The sequence below is a fragment of the Eleginops maclovinus genome, chromosome 17, assembly GCF_036324505.1.
Source record: "Eleginops maclovinus isolate JMC-PN-2008 ecotype Puerto Natales chromosome 17, JC_Emac_rtc_rv5, whole genome shotgun sequence".
NCBI classification, from domain to species: domain Eukaryota; kingdom Metazoa; phylum Chordata; class Actinopteri; order Perciformes; family Eleginopidae; genus Eleginops; species Eleginops maclovinus.
The window spans coordinates 15,731,337-15,754,029 of NC_086365.1; the positions used below are offsets into that span (position 1 = coordinate 15,731,337).

The window sequence follows — 22,693 nt, forward strand, 5'->3', positions numbered from 1 at the left end:
TGAAAAGAGTGGGAAATAATGACAGTGTACTTCTTTGAATTGGTAATCTTATTTATTGTATTTACAATTATACAAATACAGAGCAGCTTTGTGAGTGCATGTTCTCAGAGATGGTTTTCCTTCTCTTCCCCACACCGAAGCTTTTAAGGCACAATGGATCAACAATTCCCACCTCGATCCTCCTGATTTTTGCCCTCACATCTGCTGGAGACTGGTGCTCATTATCCCACACCAGGGAGGGGAACTCCTGAGTCATCAGCACATCAGTCGTGGGCTTTCTCTGCCTTGTTGCTCCATACTGGTTTTCGCTTCTCGATGAACGCTCGGATCCCCTCCTGCCCGTCTCTCAGCGCCAGGTTGTCCACCATCACTCTGGAGGCCGTGGCGTACGCTGCGTCTCGACCCTGAGCCATTTGTCTGAGGAGGAAAAACAAAAGGACATAGTGATGTCACCATGATCTGGAACTTAGGGATTCTAGCCTTTGCAGACCATTTACATGCACACAAACCTATATAACACACTACAGGAAAGAGCAGAACAGGGCCTCTTTAAAGTCTCACCTCTGGAACGTGGCTTTCCCGAGGGCGACGACCGGTCGGCTCGCCTGGCAGACCCGCTGAGCGATGGCTAACGTCTCCTCCTCCAGACGATCCTCCGGCACCACCTTACTGATCAGACCGTGCAGCAAAGCATCATGGGCCGAGATGGGACGGCCTGTGAACAGCATCTCCATGGCAACCTGGTTAAAAAGAGGGAAGCGATCAGGACTGGAAAGTGGATTCTCCAAGGCTGCTAACTCAAGAGAGAAAATTCAAATAAATAAATCATTTGTGGGACGTGTCCTTTATTGTATTTAGTAATTTAGTATTAATTTATTTAAAGTATTTTATTGTTAAATGAAATTATTGTTATTTATTTTTTAATATTATTTTATTTGCTTTTTTTTGATGTGAAATAATAAATCAGTCATTTATTTTTTGTAAATGTATATGAATATCTCTTTGTGAGTAAACTCTGTGTACAATGTAAAATTGTTTGAATAAATAATAATAGGGAAGTCATTTGACAACAATATGCCATAAGATTTCATTTTGAGCACAAACCATTATTATCTTTGAGACAGTTCGTGAGTTGAGTTAAGAAGGTTTTTGTTTCCTGAGGAAAAAGCAATACTCTTTATAAATACTCACCTTCCTGGGCACGGCTCTACCGATGGCGACGGCCGGCGTGGAGCAGAACAGACCGACGTTCACCCCCGGAGTGGCGAAAGTGGACTTCTCCGTCGCCACAGCAACGTCACAGCTGGCCACAAGCTGGCAACCGGCCGCCGTGGCAACGCCGTTCACCATGGCGATGACCGGAACAGGGATGTCCTGAATGAGAGTCATTACCTGGAGACAGATGAATGAATAATTAGTAAATAAATGATAGATTATAGAAACAGAGGATTTATTAACTAGTTCAATAAGGTTTGTTGGAAGAAGGGTTACACATCCGAGGGATTTCCTTCGGGGTAGAACAGGAATTCATTCATAAAAACAGGAGCAAATATAAAGAGGCGAAGAGACTCACCTCTGAACAGGTGTGAAACACTTTGGTGTGATACTCTCGTCCCTGAGCCGACGTCAGCTCCTTCAGGTCATGTCCGGAGGAGAACACTGGACCTCTGGCTGACACACACAACACACAACGACACACACATTACAAGGCAAGACCCCCCTGTTTCTCTCTCAATCACACACACTTATGATGCTTACCTGATATGATGACCACTCTGAGGTCATCGCTGTCCACGTCAGTGAGCAGGTTTTCTCTGAGGGACTCCAGCATGGACAGAGACAGAGCATTCCTCTTCTTGGGATTGTTCAATATTATTCTCCTGGGAAAAAATGATGAACTAACTTTTTACTTGTGTATTTGTTTGTTACAGAAGTTCTTCGTTACACTGGTATTGCAGGACAGCGTTATAAATGGGTAGGAAAGGCATCGATAAAATAGGAGACAACAGATAAAGCAATGCCCTAATGTCGCTTTGAACTCAATATTTAAAACTACAGATATTCTTAGGTGAGGAAAAGGTATATGCTTTCCAGGTTTAGTCAAAAAAAGAACACAACTGTATAATCTAACCTGTACGACCTGTTTGAGCAGAGATTATGTTCCACTTCCTCGTACGTTTAGACAAAACTGTTCAGAAATGTACTTCTTAATGTTTATCCAGTCATGAAGGGTACATTTATTATGAACACTGCATGGTACTGTAGGAGTCTGCAGGAACATGTAAACTAATGTGACTAATGGTGACATGCATTTATCCTTTTGCTTCAGTACATGTGGGGGGAAATGAACTTAACTTCATACTGTTATATTCAAAAGTAAATGTACAATTTGTGCAGAAAAAAACCATTTAATTCATGCACTTAAATGTAACAGCTGGGCTTGTTAAAAGTTAAGAACATTTGAACTATTTTCACAGTATTTGGAAGTTTAATTCAATTTTCGGTATTGTAATTATTTATTTAGGTAATATATTATTAGGTAACTCGTAATTATAGCTGAAAAGTAAGTACATCAACACAGAAGTGCAATATTAGCCGATATGGAGGGTTAAATAAGTGTTAGAAGTACCTCAAAATGATATGAATGCACCTACTATACCAGAAATACACCTACTGACTGTCTCCCTTTGAATTAATAATGATATATTTCTATAAATTAAAGTATTTAGAAGTATGCAAAGTAATTGATGAGTTGCACAACCAGACCTTGAATAAGAAAACGTGGATTTAACTGCACTGACGCATGGAGGAGCCAGGGACAAATATTGACTTTTTATGAAAAACATGACTTTAAAATAATAACATATAAGCTGAATGAACAATAAGATAATTGCATGTGGAATTACGTGCTTTTTGAACTAATAAAACGTGTTATTATTCATTTTATCTGCATAAATATGGTATTGTTAACCTGGAAACCAGAGCGTCGGGCACATTTATTGACTGCACCTGATTCCGTGGTTCTGCTGCTTCACCGTCAGCGGTTCCGGTTCTGTCTGAGAGTGAAACCGAGTTCCTGTGAGCGGTACTGAAGTCCTGCTGAGTTGGAACACTCCGACAGATCTGCAGAGGAGTCTGCGGGCCATGTTTACCTTCTGCGTCACCTTCTCAAACTCACTTCCGGGTGAGACTACGTCAGGGTGACGTAATGTGACGTAAGAGAACGTATTGACCCATAGTAAACAAAAGCATTTAGATTTAGATTTTATTTAGAAATTGCTGTGTTGGAACTATAAATGTAAAATATTTGTATGTTGTAATTTTTATATATTATTTTTTTAAACAATCTGATTTCTTTTTCCTTATTTACATATATTTTAAAATATTCTAGATTGTTCTTATCATGCATTCACTACTAAATGTGCACTCTTTATTATGAGAACATATTAGATGTTAATTAGCACATTACATATTTTAGATTTTATGGTAGCTACCAAGAAGGTTTCCCTTTTAGACTAAGAGAGTTTAGGTAGAGTGTTGTGAACAGGTAGAAATAAACCTTTTATAGTCACTGGGACTTGAACCAGTGACCTCAGGTTACCAAGCCAGTTCCATACAGACTGCCACCACAGCCTTTGACCCTTAAAAAAGGAAAAGTGATAACATCCAAAATACTATAGCATAAATTAGCAGATCAAGAAGGCAGTTCAGATATTGAAAACATGTTCAGAGGAAGTGGATTTATTCTCAAACAACACACAGACAAAAAAGGTGAAATCACACACTTACAGTACCGTGATTTATTGCCATTATCTTCCACTAATAGTAGGTTAACTGTGATCTCAATCAGTAAGAAAATAAATCTCCCAAAAGTGGTAAAAAAAAAGGCACCAATGTTTTAAAAGTATTGCTTTAATTTTAATAATAAGAGATTAAAAGATTGGATTGTGGTGACTTTCAGTGGGCGGAAATTAAGTGCAGAAAAAAGTTTCATAAAAAATAGAATTGTTAGAAGAGAGGAGTTTTGGTAGGGCAGGTAACAGGAGAAGAGCGAGTCCCATCAGAGCAGGAGAAACTCCAATACCCAGAATCCTCCTCACCACCAGGAGGAGACAGGCAGCGGGCAGGAGGCTGGCCTCATGTCAGGTAACTGCGTTCAGGCTCTGGCCTCCATCGCTGGGGCTGTAGAACTGCACCTTGGTGGAGGCGATGCCCGAGTTGTTCCTCCTCAGACCCCTGCTCCCCCCCGCCGCCGCGCCTTTACGCATGGAGTTGTTGCGCCGCATGGAGTTCCTCTTCCTCAGCGAGTTCTGGTGCGACAGCTCGCTCTTCTGCAGGGTCTGGATCAGGATGGAGGGCTTCTCGTCGAGCTCTCTGGCGCTGCAGCGGGGGGTCGTCACCTGGAGAGCAAAAATAGGAACATTTGACATTTGCAAAAAATACATTTATACTTTTATATTATATTGATATTATATTCACTTTTATTAAACCTATATTTTAAATGATCATTATCATTAAACAAAAAGTATTTTATAATATATGATAAATGATAAATATGTATTTATTTAATAAATGTTTTGATATCACATTATAAATAAATATTATATCATATTTATTTATATATTTCTGTAAGAATAATTATTATGATTTATTTCCTTCTTTTATTAACCTTCATTTATTTGAGGGAAGTTTTATTTATTATAATAGATTAAAACTGAGTAATTCATTATTTATTTATATGTTTTTTTTAATACATGAATCTATTGAACACATTCTTCTTTACAGGGGCACGAAATAGTTTGCAATAATTCACAAAACTTTTGGATTTTGAGGGTTCCTTTCTAGCTTTCTTTTTTGCCTCCTAAATTTATTTTAATTGGTTTATTTTTTTATTGACAAAATAGATATAAAATCAACATAAATTGAAACAGCTAGTAATGTTTTGGACTTCCGCTTCTCATCAGTGAAGCACTAATCTCTCACCTTGACGGTGTTCCCAAACTTGGAGTAATCCACGGAGTAGACGCCCTCCTCCTCCGTCACTATGGGAACGAAGCGGTGCCCCCACTGGATCTCCTCGGAGACGTAGGAGGTTCTGGCCTGGGTTGTGATGCCGGTCGTCTCCACGACGCCCTCCAGGATCACGATCACCTCCAGATCGCTGCACTGCAGCTCCATCGCTGACAGGTCGTACAGCGGGCTGCAGAGACAGAGCGAAGACACACTTAGACTGATGCGGGAATGAGTCCGAAAACCCAGGAATGAGTCTGCATTTTTGCACTTAAGATTCCCTTGTTTTTAAGTAAGTCAGAACCACGGTACTTTATTTTTCTCCAGGGAAATTAGGCAACATGACTTTCAGAATAAAAATAATGAAATAAATAAAATACTCTTAAATCTGAACCCTAAAAAAGCTGTTCATAATATAATTATTATTATTGTTATTGTTGTTATTATTATTACTGTTATTATTATTATTGTTGTTATTGTTATTATTGTTATTATTGTTATTATTATTGTTATTGTTATTATTATTATTATTATTATTGTTATTGTTATTATTATTATTATTGTTATTGTTATTGTTATTATTATAATTATTATTGTTATTATTGTTATTACTGTTATAATTATTATTGTTATTATTATTATTATTATTGTTATTATTATTATTATTATTATTATTATTATTATTGTTATTATTATTATTGTTATTATTGTTATTATTATTATTGTTATTATTATTATTATTGTTACTGTTATTATTATTATTATTATTATTGTTACTGTTATTATTATTATTGTTATTATTGTTATTATTGTTATTGTTATTATTATTGTTGTTATTATTATTATTGTTATTATTGTTATTATTATTATTACTGTTATTGTTATTATTGTTATTGTTATTGTTATTATTTATAATAATGTATCTAAACAGCACTTAGACATTTGAAACCATTATGTAAAATTCAAAAGTCTGCAATCAGATATTACAATTATTTAAAAATACAAATAAATAAACAAACAAACAAATAAATAAATAAATCGTTTAACAAATATTTGCTTTGTTGAACCCGGATTTAAAAAGAATATCCCAAAAATAAAATACCCACAATAATATAAGGTAAAAAATGGACCCTTGATTAAGCCTGTCTTGTTGCACCTGTGTTTGTCGATGACGTGGCAGATGATGAGCGGAGCCAACAGGAAGAGGCTGTTGCTGGCGACGACCGTCTCCGTCTGAACATCGATCTGATGGATGGGGATCACCTCGCCCTCAGGGGTCGTCGTCTTCCTCACCACCTAAACACCACCGTTCATCGTCAGATTATGGCAGAAAATAGTGAAAAATGTCCCTTTCAGTTTGAATCAATCACAAGTTAGAAGTGATTTCTTTATATGTCTTGTTTTGTCACTTTAATTTGATACAAAATATAGAAGATCAACATAAATGTAATATTTTAGAGGCTGAGGAGAGCATGTTTTTGCATTAAAAACAGTTTAGGATTAAATAAGTATCAAATATGTTAGCAATTGATTTTCTGCAGACCAAGGCAGCTCTACATAGACCTTCAAACAACAGAAAATAATCGACATTATACTCATCAAGGGTCATTCTTTCCCAGTGACAGTCAGCTAAATACATTATACTCAAACTAAAGAAAGTATTTGACTTTAAAGGGGAGAATAAATAAAGGTCACACACACCTGCAGCCTGACGGTGGCTCCGATGATCATGCTCTTCCTCAGGTCTCCGATGCGGATCATGAAACAGAGGCAGTTGTTTCTGACGGCGATGACGGCGTGCCGGCTGAAGATCAGCGTCTCCGCTCGGCGGTTCGACTGAGCCGTCTTCATGAAGATACAACCTGCGGGGACAAAAGATATATACGTTAACACCTAACGAGTGGATAGTACCTGGATATGTGGGTGAGGTGATTATATTTCATTAATGATCCGTCTATGTTTAGAACAGCTGGTGGTGCTCAGGCATGACTACCCAGCAGGGCCCGGTGTATCGTAGTCACCATGAAGATGAAACCAGCACCTTGAGCAGCTATCTTTAATCTCACCCAGCATGACGGCGTTGATGATGAGCCCCACGATGTTCTGCATGATGAGGACGGTGATGGCGGTGGGACAGTGCTCCGTTATCATCCGCCCCCCGAAGCCGATGGTCACCTGAACCTCGATGGAGAACAGGAAGGCCGACGTGAACGACCTGAGGAGAGGAGAGGTGTTAACGGGACCAAATATGCTCATCTTCAGGTTATATCTACTGTCTCCATGCTTTAATGTTCAGAACGCTCTTTATGTTTCTCATACTGCTGCAGCACCTCTTTTCACCCTCTGTCTGAAACCACAGCCCAGTCTGCTCTGATTGGTTAGCTCTGTTGTGATTGGTGAACTGCTTAGAGATGTCCCGCCCCTTAACCTATGCATATGTGTTGGAGAGCTCGCCAATGGAAGTGCGAGTGTTCTGTAGTGATGTCACCATGTTCTGGAACTTTGGGATTTCAGCCTTTGCAGACCATTTACATGCACTAAAACCTATAGAACGTGCATTAAGCAGGATAGGGACTCTTTAACATGGCTGTAGGACTTCAGATTTATATAAATATGAAGTTATAAGCTTCATCCTGCCAAACAGAGTCCATGTCTTGCTGCCAAATTTGAGTTTTTGGCAGAAAATGTTGGTTGTATTTTTAGAAAAGAAAAATCTGCAGCAGTTTTAAATCTTTCTGAAGTTTTTCTGAATTAATCATGTTGGCCTTTTTACGGCTCTGACATGTACTCCCATATAAAGAGCCACTTTGTTTATACTCAGAAATACTACAGAGTTTATGAGAATAAGAAACATATCCGTTAAGGTCAAGGAGAAGTAGGAAGGAGCATGGAAGTGAAATAGTACAAGTACCTACAAAGTGTCATAGGAAGTATATATACTAATTACTTTCCACCAGTGTACAAATACATCAAAGAAAGGTAAAACCGGAAGGGGGAAATGGAAAAGAGAGATACAGTTAGAGGGAGATGAGGGCGGGAAAGAGGGTGAGGTAAAGTGAGAGGGAGGTGCCAAAAAACTTTCCTCCCCTACAATCTTTACTGAACTCTCCCTGTAAGGATGGGAGACAAACGTATGTTACTTCCTGTCATAATTAGTATTTTTCTCCCCTTTTCCTCCTCCTCATTTATCGAATTAAAAATGGAGGAAGAGACGAAGAAGAGGAGGAAGGCAGTTTGGAGGAAAACACATATTTCAAGTCTTATCAAAAGCACTTTATCAACCTCAATCACACTTTTAATGACCACTTTTATAGCAATATCTTTCTTACTGGACGTCGGTGACGCAGTGTTTTCCGTTCGCCCGCAAAGGGTCCAGGTCCCCGTGCGCAAACGCCACGAGCCACCAGCTCATGGCGAACAGCAGCCAGCTGCTGACGAAGGTGGTAGTGAAGATGACCAGCGTGAAGCGCCACTTCAGGTCCACCAGCGTGGTGAAAACGTCCTGCAGGAATCTCCCCTGTTCCCGGATGTTCTTGTGAGCCAAGTTACACGATCCGTTTTTGGCGATGAAGCGCGCCTTGTTCACGCGGTCCCTGAACACCGGTTTTCGGGGCATCCGAGAGGCGAGCCCCGGGAGTCCGAACTCCTCCGGGATGATGCTTTTTCTCGCCAACATCTCCTTGTTGATTGTAAAGGAAAAAAAGGTTTAAAAGTTGTTTTAATCCCAGTTTTAGTGCGTAATTACGCGCGGATCCAACATGTCCACCTGCAGGAAAAGCGCACAGAACAACGCGCAAAGTCTGCTCCGTGTGTCCACATTTGGAGGATGTTTCCTCTGAGGGCAGGACGCGCTCCTCTCCTGTTGACGTAGGACAAACTTCCAGAGACCCAGACCTGCTGCTGCCTTCAAGGACCGCTCAGCGACCGACGGAAACACGACAAACCAATAAAAACCTCCCTTCTAAATTATTAATATATTTGTTTAACGTGTTAGAACAATTTACAACCAACCACCAATTCAAAAGTTCTGAAAAAGTTAATGTTTCAACTAAATGCACGTAAATTTAAATGTTATAAAAAAGTTCTCCTTGACTTTTTAAAATACTGATTCAAATGTTGCTTTTTCTTTAAGCGTTTAAGAATAATTCATATTAAAAAAAATACACTTAGAAATACTCCTCAATCAAACCAAATCTTAGCTTTATTTTAAATGTATTTTCATGTCATACGATTTTATATATGAACTGAATTGATAGCTGTTTACCATATATGTTAATATGAATACTACGATGTAATTATCAAATGGAAACAGTCAGTGGATGAAATGAAGAGTTTTCAAGAATGACTTCATTGTGATAATAAATAAATATATATTAAATAGCCTAAAATACAGAAATAATATATAAATATTATAGCCTAGACTCTAGAAATATATACACTTTTATCGTTTACAATATATAGAAATACATCTAAATTTAAGACCATCAAATATAGAGTAAATATATACATTTAGTAGCCTAAAATATAGAAACAAATAAATAACTAAATGTACTTTAAAAGCCTTAAATAAAGAAGGGTATATACATCTTAAAAGCCTACCATTTATAAAAATGTAAATAAATTAAAAGGCCTGATATGTAATAGCCTAATATATTGCAGAATAAATCAATTAAAATACAGTTAATACCCTAAAATATAGAAGAAACAATTATACATGTAATAGCCTAAAATAATGTGGCTGCCTGTCATATTTCTGGACATGTTTTTGTCTTTCAGAAATTATTTTAATAATTTATTCCATGGATTTAAATTATGAACAGAGAATGAATATCTAGAGATGCGACCGTCGGCCACCAGGGGGCGCCCTTTAGCAGCTTATTGTATGACATCAGAAATAGAAAAGTCTTACGTCACTCAAAACCCTTTTATTATCATTTCAAGTGTAAAAAAAACTCAGGCACACATCATCATAATAATGCTCTGCGAGATAAAAAGTCTTGCATATACAGAATGTACAGGTACATACATTTGTAGTCAAATGGAATCAAACTGTAAGAGAGTTTACTGTGTTACAACGAGCTGTCAGAGATAAATAAAGCAGCACTGATGATGCATTGAGATATGGAAATGAGATATAAGATGCTAATAACTGTAACATGACAGTGCATACTGCTTGATAGTTAAATATGTATTCTGTGTCCTAACATGGTGAATATATGGCATGTATTTGTCAGTTTTTGCACAGATTTAATCTTAAAGTCAAATCAGGATGCAAAGTGAAGAATGTACAACGTCAACACACACACACACACACGCACACACACACACAAACTAGAAACATATGTATAATGTAAGCGAGGATTAGAGACAGAGAAGATGAAGTGCTTCTCAGGGTAAAAAACAAACTGAATGAAATTTGGCATTTCGTCTGTACAAAACAAAGTCATTTTAAAACACGTCATTAAAAAGCAAAGTGAGTTTCATTCGTCACAGAAATACAAAAGGGCTCCGCTCACACGAGTCATAGTAGGAAACCTGATCAAATCTACGGCTGAATGGAAGTTTGTGGGTACGGAAATATTATACTCATTATGATCATCTTCACTAATTAGTCAGCATTGTCAGAATGTACACTGAACGGTTCTTTTGATAATGGCTCTAAGTGAAACAAAATGAAGAGATGAGTAACTCCTTTCAGAAAAATGCTGGATATTTCGGAAAAAATCCTAATCTTTTCAAAACAATTTAGAAACTTTGGTGAAAAAAAAGTGTAATATTTCTTTCCTCATATTTAGAGATTTCCAGAGTCCGTACTTTCTAATTAAGTATATCTATAATGTCTAACTGGCCTTTAAGACCTACTGGATCTACGTGGATCTACTGCAGATATGGGCTTTTATATCTGGAAAAAAATCAGATTTTGTTTTGTGAAAATGTGAAAACCTCTCAATATTTTCAGGAAAATTCTTTATATTTGAGAACAAACTCCTAATAGTTTGAGACTTCCAGATAAGTAAGTCATACCTTGAAAAAAAAAGTTAAACTATAAAAAAAATCTTAATATTTTTGATTTATAAAAGTCAGTGTTTGTAGAATGTTTGGAACATAAGGACTGACTGTCTCTTTTCTGGTGGAAACAGGCTTTTATATTGTCTGAAAAGATAACTTTGAGTTGATTAATGCAGAAGGAAAAGAGGAGTGAATATTTCAGCCAGAACACATTTTTTAGGAATCACCATCAGTGCTCAGTAACCTTTAAATATATCTGGGGTTAATGGGAGTTATTGGGAGTTAATGTCAGGGTCTTTCGTCCCCACAGGATAATATATTCAGCAAAGCACGACGCAGACAGACAGCGGGGTCACCGCCTCAGACCGAGCAGAGACACCCTACAGTGTTTCACTACAGCTGCACAGAAATACAACTGATAGAGCGGAGGAAAGATGGCGTTCAGGACAAATAACACAACCCAAATGAAATCGCACTCAGGATTCATGACCGTAAACATGGATTATTCGAGGGGTTTCTCACAATGTTTTGCTTCAATCGTTTCTTTTTCTTCCCATGTTAAATTGGAGACAATGAACAGGATAAATAGTCGATAAATGGACTCAAGTCTCTCCCTAAATTACGTTCTATCAGTCAGTTTGATAACTAACTCTACACCTGATGAGGAACAACTCAGGTCATCCTCTTTCTGAATATAATGAAGTAAAAAAAAAAGGGTCTTTGGAAAGGTATCTCACACACACACACACACACACACACACACACACACACACACACACACACACACACACACACACACACACACACACACACACACACACACACACACACACACACACACACACACACACACACACACACACACACACACACACACACACACACACACACACACACACCAAAGACCTCTTCTTATCTCGTCCAAAGGAAAGCAGATTGAACTCTTGGTCTTCTGGGTTTTTTGGGCCGTCATAAGTTGGAAAACATTTCCCAAAAGTAAATCAAAAGCGGCTGCAAATCCTTCAGTGTTGACTTCCTTTGTTCGGGACGGAATTCCCCACAAAAATCTGACTTGTTAAACCAACACATCATTGTTTTGTCCTCAAACTCCTGATAGACGACATTTTGATGCAGCTTCTATCAGTTTTACTTCTACGTCACAATGTAAAATAAAGCACATAACACACCCTAAAATATCAGATAGTATTCATTTAAATAAATCGTTGACAGTGAGCGACTGGCCAGAGCCAACATTCAGATATAAAATAAAACAGAGTATAAATACAGGTTCCTCCCCTCCTTATTATTGCGTAATACAAGTGCTCGAGAGTAATACCACTGTTGTGCATTTAAAGTAGAAGTCATAAAACTGTCCAATATACTGGAATACAAATCCGTAACGATCATTCACAGAGAGTCAAAAGCCTTATATACTTATACACTCTGCAGTTTTCACAGCCTTGAAACACCATAAATTGTAGAATCACCTCAATATTTACTTAATTTTATAAAGAAATGTATACTTGTGCACTATTTTGCATCCATATTGACCTCAAGTTATCCCTTTTAAATCCAAATCAAGTCATTTACATAATAAGTAGACATGAAAAGTCGCTAAAAAATCCTATTTTTTACCATTTGAGGAGCAGTGTTACAATGATTTCCACACTTTAATTCACCAAAAAACTCCCAGGATATGAAAATTGGATAACCTGGTTCATAAAATAGTAATTGGATTATCGTTTGAATGATATACGGGGTTTCCATGTGTGATTTCTGAATGAAAAAGGCAGTATTTGATCAGATGAAAGTACAATTGTTGATAATGTTTCTGGATCTGTAGAAGCTTCTCGTTATCGTCTTCATCGATGTGTCTTAGTGTCACACAGAAGGGTAGAAAACTGCTTAAAAAAGTACAAAGAAGTGGATATAATCGTCTGTCAGCGGTGGAGTGTTTCTGACCGCCTACATGTCGGCTCGGACGAAGGAGGCGAACATCCCGTCCTCCTGCTCCAGGAGAGTCTCGGGTTTGTCGTACTCCAAAATGTTCCCTCGCTTCATCACGATGACCAGATCGGCTTCCAGGATGGTGTGGACGCGGTGCTGCGGACACAGAGCGAGACTTAGCTCAAGGAATAAGTGGAACTGTCTATAAAATAAATACATTTACAGTCAAACAAATGAGCCGTGAACTCTTTAAGTTGGTGGTTTTCAGGATTACTTTCTATGACCTTTACTGGACAACACCTTTAAACATGACAGTATAAAAGGGTGTGGAACAGATAGTGCTTTCTGAAGCTGCCTCCTAAACATACTGCAAATAAAGACTGAAAACAGAGACACCTGAGGTCCAGATCCTCTCCAGATTGAAGCTATAAGGATATATTTGGATATGGTTCTATGCAGACGATGTTGCCGTTTATACTTCAAAAGATTTTAGATTTAAGGCTGAGTTTAATGACGCAGGGACGAGGATCAGGAACCTCAAAACGTGGCACTTCAGAAGTAATCCTAAGCAGCCTTTGCTCACTTTGATTTGGATGAGTTTTGTTGCTCTAATGATGGCAAAAGTTGACGCAGGACTAAATGTTGGCTGTGGTTGCATTTTATTAAACCTTTAGTTTCTTATATCTTTGGTTTCGTAATCAGAGCCTTCAAACTCTGCATCTTTGTAAAGTGCTGGGATTTAAATCAGCTTATTAGACGACAATTTGGATAATTAAGTCTGCATGTACGGTGGTTTTGGGCGGTAAAACAACCGTCCTAAATGCTCTGGACAGATGGGAAACTCTACTTAATGTGTAGTTTAGCCAAGTGGGATATTCATGAGTTAACTGCAGGTCAATTATACCCCGAGAATGTGAAGTAAATGACCTGGGTTTGCACCCAGTGGCATGATGATACAGATAAGAGCGAACATGCATGACGTAGTACACAAAGCACTGAAGGTCTGGAAATGGTGGTTAAATCGCACTGCATGCTAATCCACAAAAGAGCGTGCAGAAGTTTGAATGTGATACCAACCAGACTGTCCCAGACTCCAGCTCTGACTCAGCCAGGAGGATGAGTAAAAAACAGAGAAATGGAAGGAGGAAGAGAGGAGATATGAAGAGGAGGAGGAGGAGGAGGGTCTACTTGTGCGTCCTCACTAACACACTGAAGAGGCTGTCCTCCTGAGCTAACAGGTTGGGACCAGAGTCGCTCTCCACCAAGAGCCCAGAGGAGAAGACCAACACCTGCTCCGAGTCCAAGATGGAGGACACGCGGTGCTGGTAGGAGGAAGACGAGGGACAGAGAGGAGGAGGATGGTGTGAAGGAAAGGGGTGGAAATATGGAATAAGACGTAGAGAAAGCAAAGACAAGGACAGCAGAAAGTGACCGTATCACAGAAAGAGAAAAAAGTCAGCATTTAAGACCCACTAACAGTAAGTCAGAAAAGGTACAGGAAAAGGAAATGCATGAAGCATCTTTTAGGGATATAAAATGCACATGAAGCTCAGGGAAAAGGAGCTACATATCTGCATCTATAGACACCAAACAAACCTCAGCGTTCAAAGGACCGAAAAAGTAGTTGATCTTAGAGGGTAAAAGCAGAAGAACAGACGGACAGACTTACTGCGATTGTGACGACTGTCCTGTCTGCAAACGCAGTCATCACGACCTTCTGTAAGATGTTCTCCTGCAGGAAGAACATTTATATTCCGGTTATCTATTTAAACTACAAGGACCTCAAATCTGTGGAGCAATCAGTAAAAAACTGGATCAAAATGCAATGGAATCTAAGAAAGAAACCTCTCAGTGATCCTTGGTCTCAAATCACTAAGGAATGTACATTGTCGGTCACACACACACACACACACACACACACACACACACACACACACACACACACACACACACACACACACACACACACACCGTGGCCATGTCTATAGATGCCGTGGCTTCGTCCATGATGAGGATGCTGCTCTTCCTCACGAAAGCTCGTGCCAAACAGAAGAGCTGCCTCTGACCCACGCTGAAGTTCTCCCCGGCTTCTGTCACCACGGCGTCTGCAGACAAACAGATGAATCACACCTTAATGCCATATGACAATCCATGCTTCCTGCAGGATTTAAAACAGACTTCAGGGTGCTCTCATCTTGAGTTGAGTGCGAGTACCTAGCCCTCCAGGCAGCGCTTTCACCATGTTCTTCAACTGAGCGATCTCCAGTGCCTCCCAGAGCCGATCATCAGAGCACGTCCTCTCTGGGTCCAGATTGAACCTGCAGAAACATGCATTCATCTCTCAGTCTAGATATGTAATAACAGGAGTCACCATGTCTACAGTAAGAGGTATTACCAGTGGGGTTTATCAGCAGAGCTTGCATCTACCTTTCATTTATCAATTGCTGATTTAATGCATGCAAAAGAAGCCAAGTATTTCCATCAGCTTATATATTTGAGTCTTTCCCTTGCTGCGGTTAACATGCTGTGAAATTTGTGCTAAAATGGCCAGAAAAATAGAAAACAAAGCACAGAATTTAGTGAGATTCTGGATAAAGATGCATGAAGAACTGTACCTTTATCATATACCGTATACTTTTTGGATATATATTCCTTCTGTTCATGTATATATCGAGTGTTTATTCCCATCTTTTATTCTGTAACTACGCCTTAAACCTGTTGCTTTACAGTCGTTCCAACTTGACTCACCAGTATTTCTCTTTAGAAAACCCATTGACTGATGCAGTTTACCATTTCTATTTGGGAGGAGTATACACAGATGAATATGAGGTTATTGACGGTTATTGTTGTTAATGTGACACTAAATTAACTCCCTGCTTATTCTCAATATTTAGACCTCTCTAAAGTCTGTGTGTTGGAGTCCAAGTGAGCATCAGGACATCTAAGATAATAATGAGAAACAGTTACTGTCGACCATTCACCCCGGGCTTACGTTCACATAAACAGGAGAGACGCCAAGACACACACACACACACACACACACACACACACACACACACACACTTTCTCTGTCTCTCACACACACTCTGTCTCTCTCACACACAATTACGCAGAGCTCCGTATCTGTCCAAACAAATAGCACATGCTCTTTGTCTTTTATAACAAACACAGAGTCACTGTGTCTTCTACTAATACAAACACAGAGGAGAAGAAGAATGAAGAGGAGGAAGAAGAGGAAGACCTCCTCACTTTCTGATGTCTGTGAAACAGTCCGATCAGAGTGCCCGCTGAGGTTTGACCTGCTGACCCCACAGCTGTGACTCTGTGTCGTCATGTGACACAAAACGTCTTTCAGGACAAACACGTCTTCCTCCTCTCCGTCAGTTACTCACTAGTTTGGACTTTGCTTGAAATGACACTACTCAGGTTTTCTTTATTTTCCTTTAAGCTCTGACGCCATACGGAGGAGACGAGTGATGACGAGTTTTTGTAGGAAGCTGGCATCTTGTTCCCTCGACCAAACTTCAATGGGATTTTTCGATTGAGCTTGTGTTAACCGCAGACCTTATTGCAGGCGTCTAAACAGAAACACATTCAATAAACTTCAAGACGAGGGAACAGGAAGTCGTAAAATGCTGACTGGTTTCTTGGTTTTAGGACTCATTCCTGATGATTGAAGTCAAGGTACAAATGCAATCCCATATGGACAACGGGCTACACGAACAGCTTGGTTTCTGTTCGTTTTGTGTCTGTTTGTCATCATTTGTTTTTTTGGTGTTTTGTACTCTGAGGTGTGGTGGAGTAAAGTTAAACAGTAGTAAGTAGTGTGTGTGTGTGTGTGTGTGTGTACCGTATCGATCCACTGAACAGCACGGGATCCTGCAGGATGATGGAGAGCCTGGACCTGAGCGTCTGCAGAGGGAGTTTACAGATGTCGATCCCATCGATGACGATCTTCCCTGCGAATAAAGAAACATATGCTCAGATTAAAGCTCAACAAACAACATTTAATAAACAACAGTTTAAAGAAAACATGAATACCTTCAATAGTTTAGCTTGTGGCGTTTAGGAAAAGGAATCCTAACCCCCAAAACACCAGACAATGACGCCCCTTTTTCTCCTATAAAGTTCATCCTTCAATACTCTTCAAAACTCCTTTACTGGTGTGTTTTTAAACTCTTAAATCAATATTTAAGTTCTGTTGCATGCAATGTGATATTTTTGGGCTCAGGAGGTTCTGTGCGGTTCAGTGGAGGACGGCGCTCTGCTTTTATTCCACTGCTTTATAAGGAAATGCTGCCGAAACACACGTCTTAATTTACTGTTTAATGAAACGTCTGCCCAGCTGTGTGTGTGAGTGTGTGTGTAAGTGTGTGTATGGAAAAAGTGACTGCGTAATCTCGTTTCATCTGGATTATCTGTCAACGAGCATCGGCCTTTATCTAGAGTGAAAACAGAAAGATATGACTCAATTTCCATTTAAAATCCGCCCCAAAAAAAACGACTTTAAGGGATTTTATTGCTTTTCAAAGTCTGGAAATGACCACAAAATGCGCCACGTCTTTATTGATTGAATCTTCTTTTATAAAGAGTCTACTTCAGGGTCCTTTTGTCAGTGAAACAGCACAGTGAAGAACAAAAAGACCTTCAGATTTCCTCAGAGAGACCTGTTCAAGAAGAGCTGAAATGAAAGGAGGGACGGTTAAATAAACATGTCCTCCAACATAAACACACTCTGCTACACTACAGGGGACGTTTGGACATCTGAGGGGAAACCAGCTGACTAATTAACCTGCAGTAATGATTTAGTTTGACCAAAACCCATTAAGATATCTGCTATTAATCACAGGCACATGTTGAGGTTAGGTTTAATTTAATGGTGTGCTTCAGAGGATACACTTTAGAGAGGATTGTCTCTGGATTACCTGCTTTAGTTTTGAAAAACAGCAGTTTCCCAACCTGTGAGGCTGTAGATACTTTGAAAATGAGGCTGATTTTAATGCATATTTCCCTTGTTTTCAATCTGACATATGCAATCTATTGAAACCTACTGTCTGGAGCCTCTAAGGAGGTGAATCTTTGAATGATAAACAGTTCATTTGGGATATTTTTAAGCATAGCATCACTATCCTTTGGGTGGTTATGCACGGCTAATTAAAGAACTGAATATAATTGGAACGTTTATCTGTATTTAACACATGTAACAGACATTAATGGAGATGCACGGCTGCAGAGAAATATATAAATTGTACTAGTAGTGAGAACTTGTCGACCGTTTGCTCTGCAGAGTTATTTTAACTTATCTTATTACGATCAGGGTATAAGTGCCTTCCTGTCCAACAGCCATTTATTCTGAAGTGTCTCCTTTTATCTCATAAGTGGATCAGAGGAAACGGCTAAGGAGAAAGATGGAAATTCAAGAGACCAACAGAGAGGATTTCTGGGTAACTGAAGAGCTCCTCAGGACTGGAAACCTGAGGGAAACCTTTGGAAGTGTTCCCAAACCTTACCTTAAGAAGCTCTCTCTTTCATCAGACGTAAACACACTCAACAGAGACAGACGAGACTGAAGATGAAAGGAGGGGGGAAACCCCTCGTGACCTTTCTGTGTCTCTGTGAACAGGAGACAGACCCACCTTCAAAAATATCCACCATGTTGAAAAAGGCCAAAGACAGAGAGGACTTCCCGCTGCCGGTGCGCCCGCAGATCCCCACCTGACGGAGAGAGGAGAACAACGCTCAGTGTGACACGGCAGTGAGAGGTCGCACACCGAGGTGACGGAGGGTGGCGGATAGGTGCAGAGTGCGGAGGGAGTTTAGGCACCGGGTTAATACAACACACTTGGCTGCGACTTCAGGGAACAAGCCGACATTTAGAAGATAATCTAGACCTCTATAAGCCGTCAGGACAGGAGAGCATGAGGGCAAGCATGTTGAGAATAATTGCACTCAAGCATATAAACAATCAGAGGGAGGAATTTAGTTTCTAAATATTTAGATTAAGAGTTAAGTCGAACACTTTTTTTGAGATAAATGAAGAAGATTATTGAAATATTTTAAAATAAAGATTAAATTGAGAATAAATTAAAAATATTGAGAACATTTTTTAAAAAAAACGTAAAATAAAGTCGAAACAATTTGAATAAAGCGGAAATGTCAAGAATAAAAATGCAAAACTTGGGAATAAAGTCAAGCTTTGGTAATTAGTGCCAAGCATCAAAATAAATAAATCAGGAAGAGTCTTTTTTTATTGTATTCTAAAAAAAAAGAGACTAAGCTCGTCTTAACTATCGACAATTAATTAACTACACCCATATACTTCACACCCCGACAGTTATACACTATACCCACAAATGTGTCTTTATTCCCCCACCTCTTTTTGGCCCTCCTGCCCTCCATACATTCCAGCCGGTACGTGTTATTTGGGACGGTCTCTTCCACACCGGCTCTGCTCGCAGCTGCGTGATAATTACCTTCTGGCTCGGCTCGATGTACATGTTGACGTGTTTGAGCACCGGCTTCAGCATCGGGTCGTAGCGCACACACAGATCCTGGATCTTTATCTCCCCGCTCTGAGGCCAGTTCTCAGGCACCTGAGAGGCGTCTGCAGGGGGGGTAGAAGGGGTTACTACCAAGGTGCAAGAACTACTCAGATCGAAGTGAAAGTAGAAGTACTCAGTCTTGTACTTCAGTAAAGTAGAAGTACTCAGATCTTGTACTTCAGTAAAGTAGAAGTACTCAGATCTTGTACTTGAGTAAAGTAGAAGTACTCAGATCTTGTACTTGAGTAAAGTAGAAGTACTCAGGTCTTGTCTTTAGTAAAGTAGAAGTACTCAGATCTTGTACTTGAGTAAAGTAGAAGTACTCAGATCTTGTACTTGAGTAAAGTAGAAGTACTCAGATCTTGTACTTGAGTAAAGTAGAAGTACTCAGATCTTGTACTTGAGTAAAGTAGAAGTACTCAGATCTTGTACTTGAGTAAAGTAGAAGTACTCAGATCTTGTACTTGAGTAAAGTAGAAGTACTCAGATCTTGTACTTGAGTAAAGTAGAAGTACTCAGATCTTGTACTTGAGTAAAGTAGAAGTACTCAGATCTTGTACTTGAGTAAAGTAGAAGTACTCAGATCTTGTTCTTGAGTAAAGTAGAAGTACTCAGATCTTGTTCTTGAGTAAAGTAGAAGTACTCAGATCTTGTACTTGAGTAAAGTAGAAGTACTCAGGTCTTGTACTTGAGTAAAGTAGAAGTACTCAGATCTTGTACTTGAGTAAAGTAGAAGTACTCAGGTCTTGTACTTGAGTAAAGTAGAAGTACCAGAGTGTAGGAATACTCTGTCACAGTAAAAGTATTCTAAATGTTCCTCCAGTGAAAGTAGAAAGTACTCTACTCTAAATGTACTTAAAGTAGCGACAGTAAAAGTAGTCATTGTCTGATTGGTCCATTTCAGAATAATATCTCTGATATGTTTTATAATGATTGATCATTAAAGTGTTCTCAGAGCTGGTAAAGGTGCAGCTAGTTTGAATGGCTTTGTATACTGCAGGGTAGCTGCTGGATTTACTGCAGGTGAACTACAGTCTGATTTAAGGGAGATTATATTTACCATCATTAACTCTAATCTGCCTAGCAACTAAAGGTGTTACATAAATGCAGTGGAGTAAAGTACACCACTTTCTAAGGCAGACCGTCTTTTGTTGTAACTCAAATGTACCTTTTACTTTAGAGTCCAGTAGCGGTGTCATGTGTTTATGGGATGTGGTGTTGCTATGGGGAAATACACATGCTGCAGAGAGTAGTGCCGATGAGGTAACTAAAATCCAACTGAACCAATCCTCTCCACATCTTGCAGAAAAACAGAAAACGTTTTAGTGAAGGACTCTTAAAGACAGAGCGGCTATTTGGGGAAACATCACCAAAACAAGTCCTGAGTTTGACGGATCGGTGGAAAAAACAAAGACACTTAAAAGTTATAGAAGGTTTTCCATCTCTGGATCTCAAAGGTCATTTTGCTAATTGATTATTCCTCTGATGTCTTACAGTAAATCATCCCCAAACCGACCCTCTGAGTCAGAGAGCGGCTCCTCCTCTGTGACATCACTGGAGCAGAACTGATAAGGCTGAGAAATACTGAAATCTCCAAAATGAGGAAACCAAATGAAGCCTGCCGCAGAACTGGGAAAATCCTATCTTGCCAGCAGAGTAAAATGAGGTCAGGAACATCACCATGCCTTTAAAGCATGTTGTTTATGCGTACTGTGGCTCTGGAGGAAGCGTCATTCTGTTACGTTTAAAACGTTCCTCTGCTGGCGTTGATCACGTCCCTCAAAACTCCTCTGTTTCATCAAAATGTTCAATTTAAAGCCTTTTCTTCCAGACGAAAATGCCCTAAGATGTCTCCTTTAGTATGCGTCTATCGAGGAATGTGGGATTTAGTAGTCGCTGTGTCGCTACGATAAACGTAAACAGCGTCGGGCTTCGAAGCACTTCGGGTTTTGGAGTAATATTAGAAACCGAGCGGACCCCTGATCCTCCTTGGCTACGGAACGTTAGCGAGAATCAACAACCTCTGGAGCGCCGTCCACATCGACCAATCACAATCGAAGTATTCAACTAAGCCGAGTAATAAAATAAATAGAGTATAGAAATAAAAATAAATGGTAAATATTTATAGATTAGATTCAGAGTAAGTAGGAACTGTTGTAGACCCACGACTACAAATGAAAACCTATAAGCATAGCATACTGTATATACAATATACACGTCAGAGGGGAGTCTCAGCAGCTCTGTAACAGTAACACTCTCCTTCTGTGTATGATCTGTATTATGGTCTGCCCCATATGTCGTTTATGCTGCCGTTTACACAAGACAGCAGTAACATAGACACTGGGAGGCTGCTGAACATCTGTTTTCCTTTTACAGCATTTCCCAGAGTCTTCTCTCAGAAACAACCAGTAACTAAGTAGATGTACTCGAGGACTGTACCTAAGTAACATTTTCAGTGACTGGTATTTGTTGCTGCTTTGTACTTCTACTGCACTACAATTATTGATTACCTTTTAGTTGCTAGGCAGATTAGGATTAATGATGGTGAATATAATCTCCCTTAAATCAGACTTTAGTTCACCTGCAGTAAATCCAGCAGCTACCCTGCAGTATACAAAGCCATTCAAACTAGCTGCACCTTTACCAGCTCTGAGAACACTTTAATGATCAATCATTATAAAACATATCAGAGATATTATTCTGAAATGGACCAATCAGACAATGACTACTTTTACTGTCGCTACTTTAAGTACATTTAGAGGAGAGTACTTTCTACTTTCACTGGAGGAACATTTAGAATACTTTCACTGTGACAGAGTATTCCTACACTCTGGTACTTCTACTTTACTCAAGTACAAGACCTGAGTACTTCTACTTTACTCAAGTACAAGACCTGAGTACTTCTACTTTACTCAAGTACAAGACCTGAGTACTTCTACTTTACTCAAGAACAAGACCTGAGTACTTCTACTTTACTCAAGAACAAGACCTGAGTACTTCTAATTTACTCAAGTACAAGACCTGAGTACTTCTACTTTACTCAAGTACAAGACCTGAGTACTTCTACTTTACTCAAGTACAAGACCTGAGTACTTCTACTTTACTCAAGAACAAGACCTGAGTACTTCTACTTTACTCAAGAACAAGACCTGAGTACTTCTACTTTACTCAAGTACAAGACCTGA

The 22,693-nt window shown here is 39.3% G+C and overlaps 3 protein-coding genes across 3 annotated transcripts in view; all 3 read right to left on the minus strand.

Annotated features, from left to right (window-relative positions):
* Positions 1 to 38: 38 nt before the first annotated feature.
* echdc3 (enoyl CoA hydratase domain containing 3) lies at positions 39 to 3,181 on the minus strand. Its single transcript, XM_063905489.1, has 6 exons — positions 3,010 to 3,181; positions 1,759 to 1,880; positions 1,574 to 1,671; positions 1,192 to 1,392; positions 562 to 740; positions 39 to 417 (listed from the first exon to the last, which is right to left on the minus strand). Exons 1-6 carry the CDS (start codon positions 3,144 to 3,146, stop codon positions 264 to 266), a joined length of 891 nt encoding a protein of 296 aa, XP_063761559.1. The 5' UTR covers positions 3,147 to 3,181; the 3' UTR covers positions 39 to 263.
* Positions 3,182 to 3,730: 549 nt separating this feature from the next.
* Positions 3,731 to 8,867, minus strand: kcnj8 (potassium inwardly rectifying channel subfamily J member 8). Its single transcript, XM_063905488.1, has 6 exons — positions 8,340 to 8,867; positions 7,077 to 7,225; positions 6,712 to 6,872; positions 6,167 to 6,306; positions 4,984 to 5,200; positions 3,731 to 4,400 (listed from the first exon to the last, which is right to left on the minus strand). The coding sequence occupies exons 1-6, from the start codon at positions 8,684 to 8,686 to the stop codon at positions 4,143 to 4,145; spliced, it is 1,272 nt and encodes a 423-aa protein (XP_063761558.1). The 5' UTR covers positions 8,687 to 8,867; the 3' UTR covers positions 3,731 to 4,142.
* Positions 8,868 to 11,067: 2,200 nt separating this feature from the next.
* abcc9 (ATP-binding cassette, sub-family C (CFTR/MRP), member 9) overlaps positions 11,068 to 22,693 on the minus strand; it is a 43,631-nt gene continuing 32,005 nt past the window's right edge. Inside the window, 7 exon segments of the mRNA XM_063905710.1 lie at positions 11,068 to 13,122; positions 14,636 to 14,698; positions 14,938 to 15,071; positions 15,181 to 15,284; positions 16,817 to 16,925; positions 18,603 to 18,681; positions 19,440 to 19,570. Coding sequence (XP_063761780.1) covers positions 12,985 to 13,122; positions 14,636 to 14,698; positions 14,938 to 15,071; positions 15,181 to 15,284; positions 16,817 to 16,925; positions 18,603 to 18,681; positions 19,440 to 19,570 — 758 coding nt within the window. The 3' untranslated portion in view covers positions 11,068 to 12,984.

What these genes read in the sequence shown, in the direction of transcription:
- echdc3 (XM_063905489.1), bottom strand. Translation starts at nt 3,146, where the DNA reads ATGGCCCGCAGACTCCTCTGCAGATCTGTCGGAGTGTTCCAACTCAGC. An exon ending in TGTTTCACACCTGTTCAGAG is followed by an intron (nt 1,393 to 1,573) that starts GTGAGTCTCTTC and finishes ATCTGTCTCCAG; the next exon opens with GTAATGACTCTCATTCAGGA. An exon ending in GTAGAGCCGTGCCCAGGAAG is followed by an intron (nt 741 to 1,191) that starts GTGAGTATTTAT and finishes CTTTTTAACCAG; the next exon opens with GTTGCCATGGAGATGCTGTT.
- kcnj8 (XM_063905488.1), bottom strand. Translation starts at nt 8,686, where the DNA reads ATGTTGGCGAGAAAAAGCATCATCCCGGAGGAGTTCGGACTCCCGGGG. An exon ending in GAGCCACCGTCAGGCTGCAG is followed by an intron (nt 6,307 to 6,711) that starts GTGTGTGTGACC and finishes GGTGGTGTTTAG; the next exon opens with GTGGTGAGGAAGACGACGAC. An exon ending in AGTTTGGGAACACCGTCAAG is followed by an intron (nt 4,401 to 4,983) that starts GTGAGAGATTAG and finishes TTTGCTCTCCAG; the next exon opens with GTGACGACCCCCCGCTGCAG.